General features: G+C 40.7%; 1 protein-coding gene across 1 annotated transcript; it reads left to right on the top strand.

The window, feature by feature from the left end:
* Nucleotides 1-817: 817 nt before the first annotated feature.
* MRPS30 (mitochondrial ribosomal protein S30) lies at nt 818-6337 on the top strand. The gene is made up of 5 exons (XM_065739902.1): nt 818-1479; nt 1707-1852; nt 3078-3180; nt 3686-3862; nt 5678-6337. Exons 1-5 carry the CDS (start codon nt 822-824, stop codon nt 5944-5946), a joined length of 1353 nt encoding a protein of 450 aa, XP_065595974.1. The 5' UTR covers nt 818-821; the 3' UTR covers nt 5947-6337.
* Nucleotides 6338-16630: the final 10293 nt, after the last annotated feature.

Genomic DNA, 16630 nt, shown 5'->3' with positions numbered 1-16630 from the left:
CCACCCCTGCTCTTCTGCCTCGGACCGTCGGAGCCGCTTGCAACCGGACCGCCCCTGGGATCCTGGCTGGTGACTATCCCTGCTTTGCACAAACACTTGCTTCTTTCCTATCGCTCGCCTTCCCTTCCACATCACCCTTAACAGTGTCCGCCTTCCCCATCTCCCTGATCAATATTGGTAATAAACTGGTCGGACCAACACTTGAACTGTTGTTTCTTAATCTCACGCCGGGTATACACATAATCTAAGAACCTCGTCTCCCTCCTTTTTATTGGAGCGTGACACACACATCCATTTCCCTGCCATAAATCTGAGTAACATGAAAGCTGGCCGCGTGACGTAACGCACCTCATTTAACTTCACATCTTAACCAGAAATTAACGAACATATTAATCGCTCCAAACACTTCCCGCGTTCCCAAGCTTCTCAGCTGCCTGATAACGATAGTACAAGCGCTGTCGCTGCCCAGCAACTGCCGACGGAAGGAAGGCGAACAAGGGACCCAGATACCCCCGGTCACCGCTGTGTCCCCCGAGAGCAGCAGTTCCCACCTCCAGGCGGCGGCGGCAGCAGCAGCGGCAAACCCGAAGCGCATGCGCATAAGCGTCACCGCCCTTCCTCGAGACGGGCACTTAGCGGCGTGAATCATTTTAAATCCCCGCCCTGTTATCACCCCCATCCGCCCCCCACCCTCCCCGGCGCTCCTCGCTCCGCCGTACGAACGCGTCGATTGGAGGTTGTCTCCATCACGTGGTGTTCGCCGTCCAATCCAGCTGCTCACCTGGGCTCCGTGCCCTTCCGGTATCCCACACCCCTGCAAAATGGCGGCGTCCAGGGGATGGCGATTGCTGTGGCACGGCCGTTGCTGGTTCTCGCAGGACCCCGCCGCCCCGCCGCCCTCCCCCGCCCCGCTCTATCCCCCCATCGTGGCGTCCCACACGGCGAAGAGCAAGGCGGCCAAGCGGCGCCGCCTGGAGTACTTCTACCAGCAGGTGCACGAGGCTGCCACTATCGAGGAAAAGCTCCGGCTCTACGGGAAGCTTCAGCGGCCCAAGTACATGGTTTACCCGCAGACCTTCGCCCTCAACGCCGACCGCTGGTACCGGAGCTTCACCAAGACCGTCTTCGTACCGGGACTGCCGCCCGCAGTGCCGCCGGCGGCCGCGACAGCGTCGGAGCCCAGGGCCTTGGAGGCCTTGGAGCAGGGAGTGGCTGCGGCGGGGGACGCAGAAGCTTTGCAGCCGGGGGCCGCAACAGCGACGGAGGCCGCGGCCGAAGCGGAGCCGGAGCTGGACCTGGGCGCGCTGCGAGACCTGGCGTGCGACGCGCTCCTGCAGGAAAGCTTTTACCAGAACAAGAAGCGGCCGTTCCTCTACCGTGACCAGGATCACACGCCCGCGCCCTTCCTCACTCAGCTTGTTTCTTCCCTTGCCGCCTTTCTGTGCAAGCGCAACCCGTTGCTGGCTGCCTCATCTCTGGGTGCGGAGCGGGTGTGGGTGGTGGGAGAGGGTTATGGGCTAACTGGACGGTGCTGTGTGCTCTGTGGCAGTGTCACTGGTGCAGCATCTTGAGCATTGCTATTGGTCTCATCGCTGCTGTCCCAAACGGTGTGAGTGGGTCTGGATTTCTCTTTCTTTACTGCTACGTAGGTAGGTTTTAAAATGCAAATGTATGATCTCTGTTTCTGCTCTTTTGTTCTGTTTCAGACCTAAACCCCGAGGTTAACTACTACTGGCATCACGGTGAGGAAGTTGTTGTTCATGGACATCGGAAAGGTAGAGTCGATCCTGTGCGATTTCAGATAGATGATAAGCCGCACCTCCAGATCCGTGTACCAAAGCAGCTTCCAGAGGTGTGAATATTTTCAACAGCAATTTAGTAATACGTGTTTTCACTTACATTTCTGATACTGAAGCCATGCAGTAGTATTTGGTGTTCTACATGTAAGACTTGGTTAATCAGTTACATTGTACGCTTCTGTATCTTACTGCTTTATACCTTGCAGTGTAAGTGCGTGCTGTATGCCTATTGAGACAGCATTCTGAACGTCATATTGATCATACTCATGCTTTAGATATTATGTTACCATTAGCTAATTATTGGTTCGGGTTTTTTTTTTTTTAAGTTTCATGGTTGTGCCAATAAGTAGAGTCAAAAATAAGGAATGTGATGTGGAAGGTCATTTTATCAGTGAAGGAGACTAAATAAGATGATCAGAGAAATGGAAATTAAACAATTATATTGACAGCATATCTAGTAACAGAGCTCAATGCTTGATTTTTCAAATTCTGAGTTTTTAGGAATGTGATACAGTATACTGACTCTTTTCCTTTATGTTAACAGCATGCTAATTGCGTAGCTTCTCCCTTTCCATTATGCTAAAAACTGCTTCTCTTTCTGAAAATCATTTCTAAAACTCTTTGATAACATGACTGCACAGTTTACTTAGTTTACTGCTGTGAAATATTTAAAAAAGCGTGTATTGAGACAAATATTTGTACTAGAACTGGGCCTACTAACATTAATAATTGAAATCAGTTAAATGCTGTGATTCTGACAAGCTTTTCTGAGAATAAACTCATGAATAAATGGTAGGAACACACAAGCATGCGTGCCTTCAGCCATCACAGTGAGGATATAAACCTTCTAAGTCACTAGTTTTTAAATATTAATGGATTTGTTCTATGATACAGTGCTGTGTCTGGATACCTGTGTTTTTTAATTTACCTAGCACCCCTTAAAATGTTTCATAATGCACAACAATGAGTGTAAGCTCACTCTTCTGCTCCAAGTTAGTTTGAGTGCTGCTAGAACTTTTGCTTATATTATTAGTACTATTTCACCCAAGAGAGTTAAAGTTTTACAGAAAATTCAAAGATAAAATTCATGTACTAGTGCTTGCTTTAAGACAGGAAGTTCTATTGCAAAAATATTTCCAGTAAGTTATATATGCAGTGCCTGTAAGGAGGACTTTCATCTTCTTGTGCTTTACCAGGAAACTGTATGAAAACTATGTATTCTTCATGATGTCTGAAACATGGGTTATGTAATGGCTGTTTTGTTTCATTTTCTTCAAGTTTGTACCACTAGATTCAGATCTTGGAGATGTTCCTGTTGTTGATCACAAACCATCCAAACTGCCATTGTTCAAACAACAGTATGAAAACAAGGTGTTTATAGGTAAGAGGTCCTGGTCACAAAATGTTTGCTACTTTTTTCTATATGGAAAAAAACAAACAGCAGTCTTCCCCCAAAACATTCTGCCTCACCTTTTACCTTCCTTTAGTAGAGAAAGCTATCTATCTTATATATTTTTTATATATTTTAATATTTGACTGTTATACATAGTAAATCTCAGTAGGTAGTTTTGTATTGATTATGTAATGAAGAACATCGTTCTCTTGTACATGTTGTATTTTGTCTCAGGATTTGTTTAGAGGAGTTGAATAGAAAATTATCAGAAAAACTTGCTTTGTATTGCTCTGTATCCTTCAGAGAGATTTTATTATGTGAACTGAATTGGGCAGGCACTCAGTTCTCACACTAAAGGAAGAATCTCAACATTTGTATGGAGAGATTTCAATTTTCTGAGGTTTAGGCTTCGATAGAATTGTGGATTTTGTTTTTTTTATTATAAAAAGCATTCTGTTACTCAGTTGTATTTTTTTTCTTTTAATGGACACAGGATCAAAGGTAGCAGATCCATGCTGTTATGGCCATACCCAGTTTCATCTTATTCCTGATAAACTGAAAAGGCAGAAGTTCATAATAGCAAATCTTGAGGATCAGATCGAAGTTGTTTATCGAGCTAATGGTATTGCAAGTCTCTTCGCTTGGACAGCAGCACAAGCAATGTATCAAGGTAAGATAGTCACTTTTGGCTTTTATGCCTGATTGTGTGAAAACAAACAACAAAAAAAAAAGCACCTGAGAAGATGTGGATAGGTAGAATTTTCTGATTACTTCTTCCTCCAAAAATGTTGCGTTTTTTGTCTTCTGAGACACTGCAGTTTTCTAAAAAGTGTGTATAGTAGCACAATGTAAAAATGTAATCTGACTGACTGATGACCTCTAGCAGGGGTAGCAAATCACTGTGTACAAACTGCTGAATAATAATCTTTCTCTTAGGAAGTGAACCAAATGGAAAGCTGGTTGTTTTTTTTTTCAGGATGCTGATATGAAGGAATTATACAGTTAATATTTTAGAGAATAAATGTCTTCTGAAAGTGGGAACACTTTAAAATATTGTTAGTATGATAGTAATTTCATTTTGAAATGTTATGCTGTTCAAGAAACTGAAGCTGAAATTACAGCTGTCTTTAAAGTTCTTGCCAAGTAGTTTGAAGCATTTAAGTAAAAATAGTTTGTTACTAATGTAGTTTCTCATGTACTCTTTCACTGTGCTTTACTTGTAATCTGTTGGTGAGAGTGAAAACTAGAAGTACAGAAGAATGCAGTTCGTAATAGTTATTTGCCGCTCACCTCTTGATTTGAAGTAGAGGGGCCCTTTGAAAACCTTTCATTCAAGGAAAAAAAAAGTCTTGAACAGGAGTATTTCATTGCATGTTTTTTGTCAGTTGGTGATTCTTCTGACAAATAGTGGTACTGTGTGAGAGTTGAATTTGAATGTCTTCCTGAAAATTCTATTCAATTGTGATCTGCAATTCTAGCAAGAGAAGATTATTATTCTCAGATACCCTGTTAATGAAGCTGAGAGGAGTGAGGGAGTGATGGAAAAATGTCTTGAATTTGTTGAGGAAGGGGAAGTAAAAAGATGAAGAATGAAGCAAACGTCTTAGTTCTTGGCTTCTCAATTTCCAATATATGTACATTTCAGCATGCTAATGTCATAGTATCACATTTACATAAGGTAGGCTGTCTTCTGTTGGAAGTGCGGTGTGCTCAATACATTCAGCATTATGTACATAATACAGTATTTATATTTCAGCACTGAGCCAGAGAAGTAGGGAAGAACTCAACTCATGTAAATATAATTCAGTTTCTGTTGCTAGAAGACCTGTGGTTTGTAGGTTCGGTTGTGAAGCAACGCTGAATATCTTTCAAGAATATCACCTTGTGTGCTAGCAGACATGCGTAACTATGCAAAAGCATTTTTGACTGCCAATGCTCACAGAGATTATCTGAAGTATTCTTGGTGGTGTCTGACTAGTTAGTAAAATTATGTATGTATGCACACATTTCTATTTTGAACAACTGTTCATTGCCCTGTGAAGTGTGGAATAGTCAAGCCATTACACTCAAATCATTTGCAGGCCTTGGTTGTGTTAATAACATACATAATACAGAATGACAGAATTGTGTAGGGGTTGGAAGGGTCCTCCAGAGATCATCTAGTCCAACTCCTCCTGCCAAAGCAGCTCCCTAGACCAGGTTGCGCAGGTATGTAACTTAAAAAGTCAACTGACTGATTAATTTTGCTTTATATAGTCATCTTGTGTTAACACATTGGTGTTAAAAGATCTTAAAAGGAGCTATGTACAAAACCTAGTTATGCTAGCATGTATCTGATCTTGAAAAAACTTTTAACTAGTGGCCATGTTTTGTCATTATAGTTACTCCTAATGTTTTTCTGTATTTCGGAAGCAGGATTTAGATATGTGTGCTGATGAGAACTGAGTCCTATAACCAATATGATGTTCTTTTTTTTTTTTTGTAGGATTCTGGAGTGAAGCAGATGTGACTCGTCCTTTTGTATCACAGGCTGTAGTGACTGATGGAAAATACTTTGCTTTCTTTTGTTACCAGTTAAATACTTTAGCATTAACTGTAGAAACAATTCAAAAAAACTCTCGGAAGAACATCTGTTGGGGAACAGACAGTAAGCTATTGTATGATGTTGTTGAAGATGGTAGCGTGAAAGGTTTTAATGATGAAGTTCTGCTTCAATTGGTTGGTTTTTTATTAAATAGACCAAAGGAGTTGTAAATAGTTAACCTGTAATGGTCATGTACCTAAACTTCATTGTAACTCTAAATATGAGCTAGCCTATGCCTTATTCTTAGTCAAGTATGTCTAGCAAATACATTATATGAATTTCATTATATTTGGGACTTATATCTTAATTTTAAATGTTATACTGTACAATGAAAAAATGTCTAAATACATTTGTCTCTTGTACAATTACTATTAAAAGCATATTATATTCAAAGTCACATGAATGCCTTCTTTCAGCAGATCTTTACTTCTGTGTTGAACCATTGTAGCAAAAAATGAATTCATTCAATTGTCTGGTTACTTCATCTATTAACTGCTGTCTTGGTGTTCAGGACCAGCAGATTATTGGTAACTTTGTGCCTGGGGAGAAATAAAAGTTCTTCAGTGCTTACTTATTTAAAAAATAACTCAGAAAAAAAACCAACAGTGTTTCTTAGCAGTGAATGATTGGCACTTAAGTTACATGTCAAGTGAAACTTTAGATATTTATCAAGAAAGTATTAACACAATGAAACTTTCTTCCCTACAAACATTTTGTTAGGATCATGCATGTGCATCTTAATGCTGTCACCTCAAGGACAGAACTTGCAAGTGATTTGGAATCTGTCTTCCCTTTAGCTTGAACTTTCCTTGAGCACTTTTATTTTAGCAATGCTTGAGTATTACTAATTCAGATTACTGCTGAACTTTGGATTTAAAAACTTGCTTCTTCTAAGCTTGAATGGAACACAAAATGTTGGGTAGGCATGTTGATGTTAGAGAATAACTTGGGGCCTAGCTTGAAAATAAGTGGTGGATGGCATTTGGTTTCTGGTGTGAGGAAAGGGTGCAAAATGAGTGGAAGGATATGACAGAAAAAAGTTGGGTATTCTGACTGGTGAGTAGTCTTTACAGATGGTGCAATTTGGTTTTACCTTCAGCTTGAAACTATATGCATTACATTGTAAGTACTGACAGCAGAAACCTGACATTACATTGTAAGTGATAAGAAAATCCCACTCCCATAGTGAAGAAACTCACTTTTCTGTGATTCAGCTTTTGTCTATTCTGCAGTTACTGCTATTCTAGAATATTCTAGAACATGCTTATAGGAGGGTGGTTTTCCTTTGTACAGCTTTATTAGTGACTGAAGTATTTCTGAAAATGTGTAACTTTGTAGGGGAAGCCCAGTGTTGGAGAGTGGGAGGAAGGGAAGGCTTAGGATGAACTGGCTATTAAGTAGTTGCTAAATAGCAAATTCAGCAGTCTCAAACAGCAAGGGGATACCCTGGAAAAGCAGTGGGTGGCACTGTTTTACCTTCTACCAAAGAAAATGAATTTTTTTTTTCTTCCTTGCTACTGATAGGCAAAGTTGAGACATCACAGAATTGCAGGGGCTGGAGGGGGACCTTAAGAGAGAACACAGAATCATGAAATTGCAGGGATTGGAAAGGGATGTAACATCCCTGCTAAAGCAGGTGCCTTACTTTAGGTCTTATGGGTATGCTTGCAGCAGGTTATGAATTTCTCTGGAGCCTCACAGTCTTACTGAACAGGCTGTTACAGTGCTCTGTCACACTTAGAAGAAGCAGTTATTCATAAATATTAATCAGAGCCCCCCTCAGTCTTCTTGTTTCCAGGCTGAACGGACCCAGTTTACACAACCTTTCCATGTTGCCCCAGGCCTTTAATCATCTTTGTGGCCCTCCACTGGTCTCCTAGGAGATCCATATATTTTTTTTAACTGGGGCTCCCTGATTGGACACAGTACTCTAAATGTGGCCTCAGCAGGGTAAGAGTACAGGAAGAGGATACCCTCCCTTGACTTGCTGGCCACACTGTTTTTAATGCACCCCAGGATACTATTGGCCTTGGCTACAAGGGATTACTGCTGGCTCATGATCAGCCTGCTGTCCACCAGGGCATCCAGGTCCTTCTCTACAGAGCTCCTCACCAGCAGGCAAGTCTCTAACCTGTGCTGATGTATGTAGTTATTCCTCCCTAGGTGCAAGACTTGACACGTGCTGTTGTTAAATCTCAACAAGTTCCTTCCTGCCCAACTCTTCAGTCCATCCAGGTCTTGTTAAATGGTAGCACAGCCTTGTGGTAAGTCAGCCATACCTTCCAGCTTTGTATCATTAGCAAACCTTCTGAGGGTGGACTCTTCATCCAGGTTGCTGATGAAGATATTGAACAAGAGTGAAGACAGCACCGACCCCTGGAGAACACTGCTAGTTTCCAACTTCCTACTGGTCCTGGGCCTGATTCTACTGAGGATCACCCTCTGAGCTTTGCCAGTCAGCCAGTTCTCAAACCACTTCACCATCCACTTATCTATCTCATATTTTCTAATTTTCAAAACAGGGAAGATGGTGTTAGATGCTTTCTTGTAGTCAAGGTACACAACATGCACTGCTCTCCTGCCATCTAGCCATCCTGCGATGACATCATAGAAGGCTATCACGTAAAGCAAGATTTCCCCATGGTGAATCAATGCTGATTACTCCTGATAACTTTATCTTCCAGTTGTTTGGAGATGGCATCCAGAACAAGCTGTTCCATCAGCTTTCCAGGAAAGGAGGTGAGACTGGCTGTCCTGTAGTTTCTCAGATCCTCCTTCTTGCACTTTTTGACATTGTGAACATTGGCTACCCTCCAGTCTTCAGGCACCTCTTGCATTTGCCAGGACCTTAAAGAGGGATTCAGCAGTCACATCTGCTAGCTCCCTCAGCATATATGGACTGAAGCAAAAAGGCATTCAGTATATCTGCCTTCTCAGCATCCCCTGTTACCAAGGCATTCACCTCACTTAGAAGGGGACCCACATTTTCTCTGGTCTTCCTTTTACTGCTGACATACTTTAAAAAAACCTTTCATGTTATCCTTTGCAAGATTTAATTCCAATAGGGTCTTAGCCTTCCTAGTTGCATCCTTACAAGCCCTTACAACATTCCTATATTCTTTCCAAGTGGGCACGTCTGTTTTCCACATTTCATGGACCACCTTCTTTCAGTTTATCTATGAGTTCCTTACTCATCCATGCAGGCCTTTTGCCACCTTTCCCTGAATTTCTTAGAGTTGCAAACATCATAATGTATGCAGTTTTTTAAAGCAGTCTTTTCTCTTGTACTCATCTATTCAGGGTGTGGTACCTCACAAAGTGATAAAATAATTTTTTTAACTGTCTATTAAGAGCTTTAAAGTGAAAAATTTTTGAGCTTCAGCATTCCTTTCATGAGCTTTGTTACACAGAAGCCTTCTGTGATGCTTCTGCTTTCAGTCTCATGGGAGCAGTGTTAGGTAGCACTCTTACTTTGTTTTCGCTGTTTAACATTACACAAAGAAAGGCAATTCAAAGAAGATAGGATGGAAATCTACAGGCTTTGGATTGTGGATCCTTTTTCCTGTATTAATTTCTGCTCAGGCTTATTTGAGAAGATCACAAAGGACCATAAGGCAGAATCTAAAAATAGGATTTGGTTTTACATAAACAAGTATTTTTTTTCTGATATTGAGCTACTTTGCTTAAAACTTGGTGTTACCTTCAAGTATGAAATGCTGTTTGTGCTGTTCTTTTGGATTGTGGAACTGCAAGTTGTGACTTGGAATTAAACTACTTAAACAGCTTCTCAAAGTGGAAGCAAAAAGATGGAAAGACTCTGGGACCTTCTTGTATCTGTAAAAGGTTATGTTGTACCAAGCTGTTGAGGCAGGTATGTTTCTTCTGAGGTGGGAGAAATAGCTTCAGTGTTAATAGTACCTGCTTGGTCATGCAGAATTCTCTCTTGATGTCATGATTGCTTGGATTTTCTTTCATTGGAGAAGACTGCTGTTCTTCTTATCTCAGAAGCAGATGGACGTCATATCTATTCTAGAGCATAATTGATAGGTTTGTCCCAAGGAAAATATAACTATTGAAGTCAGCTGTTTCTGGGAAAGCCTATTGAGAACTTGGCCTACTGGTACTCTGTAGAGGATGCACACATGGGCAGCATATCTAACCAAAGCAGTGAGTTAGGCAGAGTTTGTTGAAAATGTGCTATTCTTGATCAGTGATGTAACAGAAGTGATCATAAACAATTTAATTACCTTACAACTTAACAAACTTCCTGTTGTCCTTGACTTCCTAACTAGATTTAATTTGTAGTGGGCCTTAGCTTTTTTGTTGCATCTCTTCATGCCTCGACAATATTTCTATATTCTTCCCGAGTGGCCAAATCTCTTTTCCATATTTTGCAGAAATCTATATTGCACTTGAGTTTTTCTATGAACTTCTTGATAATTCATGTTCTTCTGCCACCTTTGTCTTATTTCTTACCCTTATAGATTCATCAGTCATGAGCTTGGAAGAAGCGGTACTTAAACATTAGCCAAATTTCTTGGGACCCTCCCCACCCCCTTACCTTCTGATGCTCTAACCCTGGGCATACCTCCAAATACTTTTGAAGAGGCCAGTGTTGGCTCTTCTAAATCACAGAGCTGCACTTATTGCCTTATTTCTTCCATGCAGTATCCTGGACTCTGCTCATGGTTGCTGCATTCAAGCCTTCCCCCAGTCTTCACATCCCCAACCTGTCCTTCCTTGTTTGTAACAAGGCCCATCAGCACATCTGTCCTCATCTTCTCCAACATCTGCATCAGAAAGTTGTCTTCAATGCACTGCAGGGAACACCTGGACTGTGCATTCCTGGCAGTGCTGACAGGATAGTTGAAGTCTCCCATAGGAACAAGAGCCTATGATCTTGAGGCTACTCTGAGCTGCCTTGAGAAGGCCTCATTAACTTCTTCACCCTGATCAGGTGGTCCATAGTAAACACTCGCAACAGTGTAACCCATATTAGCTGGGGAGACTGTGGCCTTCTAATACTAAAAGGAACTTATAATCAGTAGGCAAACAGACTTTTATACAGTCTGATAGTGATAAGACAATGGGGAACAGTGTTAAACTCAAAGAGGAGAGATTTTGGTTAGATATTAGGGGGAAATTCTTTGCTCAGTAGTGTGAGGAAGTGCTGGAATAGGTTCCCCAGAGACACTGTGGATGCCGCAACGCTGCAGGTGATCAGGGCCAGGTGGATAGGGCCCTGGACAAATTGATGTAGTGGTTTGTAACCTTGCCCATGAAGTACATGATCTTTAAGGTCCCTTCCAAATCAACCACCTCTATGATTCTGTATTATAAACCATGCTGCATATCCTTCAGGAGCAGGAATTTAGAAAGAATGGGAAAGATGGCTTTCATTTATCTGGAATTCGAAATGGAAGAAGGCAATCTAAATCTCTCGTAGGCTGCTAACTAATCCAGCGGTCTTGGAGCTGAATCTGAAAATGACTGCTGTTTTTGTGATTTTAACAATTGGTTCCACAATTTTTGAAGATTATCTAGTCCCACCAAATTCACTTGGGTGTGAAAGGATGCCTTGGATGCCACTCTTTTGGAAAGCCTGTGAGGAATAATTCTGTGTTTGAAGTTCTGTTTGCAACACTTGACTGTACATAAGTTTTAGAGAACTAGAGGTCACGCCCACCTTGGATCTTCACAGAATCACAGAATTGTAGGGGTTGGAAGGGACCTCTAGTCCAACCTCCTGCCAAAGCAGCTCCCTAGCCCAGATTGCGCAGGTAGTTGTCCAGGTGGGTCTTGAGCATCTCCAGAGAAGGAGACTCCACCACTTCTCTGTGCAGCCTGTGCCAGTGCTCCAACACATGCACTGTGGAGAAGTTCCCATGCACATTTGTGCTGAACTTCCTATGCATCAGTTTGTGGCCATTTCCCCTTGTCCTATCCCCACATACTGCTGAGAAGAGTCCAGCCTCGTCCCTTTGCCTCCCACTCCCTGGATATTTACAGATGTGGATCAGATCCCCTCTGAGTCTTCTTTTCTCAAGGCTGAACAGACACAGGTCTCTCAGCCTTTCTGCATAAGGGAAGAATTCCAGGCACTTTATCATCTTCATGGCCCCCCACTCGACTCCTTCAAGGAGATCCCTGTCTTTTTTGTACCAGAGAGCCCAGAACTGGACACAATACTCCAGGTAACTTCTCTGTCTAGGTGGCATGGTAAAGTTCATAAGATATTTCTGGTGTGGGCAAGGCATACTTAATAATCTGAGTAATATCCTGGTAGAAGAAACTAAGCAGCAGAAGCTGTGAGGCTCTTTCAAAAAAATGATGACAATGAATCCTCTAAATGGCCTCAATATGTGTGAAAGGTGAAAAAGCCATGGTTTCCAATATGGCACTCTTCTATGAGAGTAAACAATCAGGTGCAGCTGCATTTCTTAGTAGATATATTCTTTCTTAGCAGAATAAACCAAAGCATCAACATTTACTTGTTTTCTTTTTCTTGGGATGAGGTAAAAGTGAAAGTTAATAATTAAAATCTGGAAGCTAATGGACTTTCTGTGGCATATTTTAGATATGATGAACTTTTAGTCAGTCAGGAAAGACCAACACAAGAAGCAGTCTCCACGCTTCAGTATCCCAGAGTGAGCCAGAAATCAGATGTAATGGATTTTTATTTCAGGATGATGCAACTCCCAAACCCATTGATGAGTGGCATTTATAATCAGTAATAGATTCTGTTTGAGAAGCTTACAGTCTTTTCTAAAGTATTCAAAAGAAGCAAAGAGATAGAACACTTGGAAGGATTTTTATTTCTATAAAGGACAAAGTGCTATTTACCCTCCGTGGTTGGAAAGATAAATAATTGTTCTATAGGAAAGACAGATTTATGCTATCTGCTCAACTGTGTTGATCTGTAAATATTTGAATCATTCTTAATCTTTTCCCTCTTCCTCTTTTATTTTTTATTTTATTTACTTTGCCTGGTTTCCACATAATTTGATAGTTATATCTTTAGCAGAAATATTAAGCTAACATTTAGTATTGCTTCTTGGCCTTTTAATATCTGTTTGAAATACAGTGTACTGACCTAGATCTTATCCTGCTTCAAATCTTCCCTGTGTCACCTTTCTCATTCCTACTAAGCCATGCTCAATTTCATTTGTGGGTGAAATCTTCTGTATAGCAAGAAATAAAAAAACTGATGCTATAATGCCTACAGTAAAGGAAATCTCACTTCCATTTATTTCTTCTTTTTAATATTTCTTTGAACTGTAATCAAGTAAGTACAATTTACTGTTGCCAAGGGACCTAATACATGATCATTTTCACTGTTGGCTTCTAACACAAGAATGTGCTGCAAATATGCATGCTTCTGACAGTCATGTATCCCAGAGCAGATTTAAATTTCAGCCTTGAATTTCAGCATCTAAGGGCTCTATTTCTGTTTTTAGCAGCAATTTCTACATCAGCAAATTTTTTCTAGGTAACTGAAAGTGATCAAGAGTTGGAATTTTAAAACCTAAGTCCTGGTGCTGTTGAAGCTGGAAAAGAGAAAGCTCAGGAGATATCAGTGTATAACTGATAGGAAAGAATGAGGATGATCAACCTAGACTTCTCTCAGTAGTACTGTGTTTTGCAAACTGCTAGGCCAAGTAGGATTTTAAAATACTATGCTTGCAACTTCATAATTTTAGAAGTAATGCGGTAGATGCATTTTGCTTGTATTTTGCTTCTGTTGGTATTTTCACTTGGTTGACGTCAAGCCAAATATGGGTGCATTATTTCTGGTCATGTGTTTTTTTCCCTCATTTCTGTTACCTTAGATTAAAAAAGCTAGATAAAAAAAAAAAAAAAAAAAAAAAAAACAGAGATTTGGTAAAAATAGAAGACTCAAGTTGTTCATTGTGGGGTTTTTTTTTTGTTTTTTTGAGCCCTATATAAGAATTTCTCTAATATCAAGTATACCTCATGCTAACATTGGAATATTAAAAGGTATACTAAAGAATCTTTAACTAATAAACTTTGATGACGGCCACTACAATAGATTGAAATCTACAACTGACTAGTTTTTTTGAATGCTGGAACCACCACAGAGCAGTATAGAGTCAGAATTGTTAGAATTGGAAAGGGCCTTAAATGTCATCCAGTCCAGCTCCCCTGAAATGTACAGGGACGTCTACAGCTAGATCAGGTGGCTCAGAACCTGGTCCTGTCTGACCTTGAATATCTCCAGAGATGGGGGCATCCAACACAACATTATGCATTCCAGTGCATTACCACCTTTATTATAAAGAATTTCTTCCTTTTATACAGCCAAAATCTCTCCTCTTTTAGTTTGAAACTATTTCCTCTTGTCCTATCCCAATAGACCCTGCAGAAGAGTCTGTCCTTTTTCTTATATCCTTTAATACTGAAAGGCCAGTATCAGATCTCCCTGCTGGAGCTTTCTCCTCTCCAGGCTGAACAGCCCCAGCTCTCTTAGCCTGTCCTTATAAATGCATATGTAGGAATTTGTGTAAAAAAATAGACACGGTCTGGATCTGGATTTAGAGCCAATATTGGCCTCTTCAAGGTCATACTTGGAGGTATCCCAAAGGTCAGAGAACTGGAAGGTAAGGGTGCTCAAGAGAGCTGGCTGACATTTAAGTACCCCTTCTTCCAAGCTCAAGATCTTTGTATCTCTAAGAGTAAGAAATCAGGAGCTCATGGAAAAACTCAAGTGGAAGAAGTCTACAGAATGAGGAATAAGGTCTGTCCACTTGAGAGGTACATGGGAATGCTGTCAGGGCATGCAGGGATGCAACAAGGAAGGCTATGGCTGAAAATTATAGGGTTATGATCATCAGTGCAGTCTAGTTGGAAGCTTGTTAGTAATTGGTTCCTCAGAGACTGGTACTGGAACTGTTGTTGTTAAACATCTTCATCAATCACCTGGATGAAGGGATAGAATGTACCCTCAGCAAATTTGTTGATGATGCAAAGCTGAGAGGAGTGGCTAATAGACCAGAAGGCTTTGTTTCCATTCAGTGAGACCTGGACAAGTTTGAATTGAGTGGAGACAAACCTGATGAGGTTCAACAAGGGCAAGTTCAGAGTCTTACTCTTGGGGAGGAATAACTGCATATGTCAGTACAGGTTAACAGCTGAACTGCTGGAAAAGAGCTCTGCAGAGAAAGACTTGGGGGTCCTGGTGGAGAACAGGTTGGCCATGAGCCAGCAGTGTGCCCTTGTGTCTAAGAAGGCCAATGGGATCCTGGGATGCATTAAAAAGAACATGGCCAGCAGATCCAGGGAGGTTATCCTCTTCCTGTACTCTGCCATGCTGAGGCCAAATTTGGAGTACAGAGAATAGTTTTGGAATCCTAAGTTCAAGAAAGAGCATTTACTTCTAGAGAGAGCCCAGTGGAGTGCCACAAAGATTATCAAGGGTTTGGAGCGTCTTCTATATGAGAAAAAGCTGAGAGAGCTGGGATTGTTCAGCCTTGGGGAAAAAGAAGGCTGAAGGGGGATCTTATCAGTGCTCACACATATCTAATGCTCAGTAGTCAAGTGGATGGGACCTGGCCCTTTTGTACGCTTGCCCACGGGACAAGGCCCACGAACGCAAACTGGAATACAGGAAATTCCATATGAACATGAGGAAAAACTTTACTTTGAGGAAGGCAGAGCACTGGAACAGGTTGCCCAGAGAGGTTGTGGAGTCTATCTCTGGAAATATTAGAAAATCACCTGGATGCATTTCTGTGTAACCTATTCTAGAGAGCCTGCAGGGGAGTTGGACTAGATGATCATCACAAATCCCTCCCAACCCCTACAATTCTGTTATTCTATGATATTTTTTTTCTCCACTCTTCTCTTGTAGTCTCAGTGTGATCATCCATATTTGTACATTAATTCAAGATAGACATATTTTGCTTGATATATAGCTGTAAATAGTTTCAGCAGAAGAGTCTTTTTTTGACTTCCCTGTGTCTTGGTAGACTACTGACACTGAATGGAGTTAAAGCTATACACTGAATTGCTTGTCCTAAAGTTCATTTCACAGCTGATTTGGCTCTAAACTTCGTATGAGTTCAGTAATTTCTTATAATATAGCTCTGACATGCCCAATTGTTTTCTCTCTCCCGGAAGCTGACAGCATGCATGGTGACTCAGACTTTTTTTCTGTATACGAATGTTCTGTGTACGTAAGCATAGGTATCAAATACAACCATTTCCTAAATACTCCTCATAACTACAATAGCAGGATGCCCCTCTTTCTTAAGATATATAGTATTTCACCTGTGTAAATAACATGTGACTAATGCAGATGCTCTTAAGAAGCTCAGATATTTTATTTTTGTTTTAATAGGGCAGAAAAGCTCAAATAAGCTCTTTGAGAAATCCTTTGTGAATGGACGAACTGACCTTGCCATGAAAAACTTCTCAAATAGATAAGGAAAGCAAAGAAGGATGGGGACTGTAATGCCTGTTTGTAGCAATTATCCAAGATCATAAAAAGAAACTGAGATAGAGTCTCTTTGATAGGAGAACAAGATTTAAGTGTTTAACTAGATCTACACAAGGGATTTTGACTATTAGATGACTATTTTATTATATATTTTTGAAAGCAATAAGCCTTAATTTGATTATTTTTCTTCATAGCATCTTATTATTGATAAATGTCATTTTGGACTGTTTTTTTTTTTTTTTTTTTTTTGTTGTTGTTAATTAAATATGTATATGCCTGTACTAGATAGTTCAATTAGGAATTTTGAAGGATATAAACAGGTTAGATGCCTAAATTAGATTAATTCTAAGGAAATCTGAATTTAAGTTTCCAAGATGCATAGATATTTTGACAATTTT

Source organism: Cyrtonyx montezumae, unplaced genomic scaffold (genome assembly GCF_038088225.1).
Source record: "Cyrtonyx montezumae isolate F1298 unplaced genomic scaffold, pur_monq_1.0 scaffold_25, whole genome shotgun sequence".
Taxonomy (NCBI): domain Eukaryota; kingdom Metazoa; phylum Chordata; class Aves; order Galliformes; family Odontophoridae; genus Cyrtonyx; species Cyrtonyx montezumae.
This window is presented reverse-complemented; position numbering and strand designations above follow the sequence as displayed.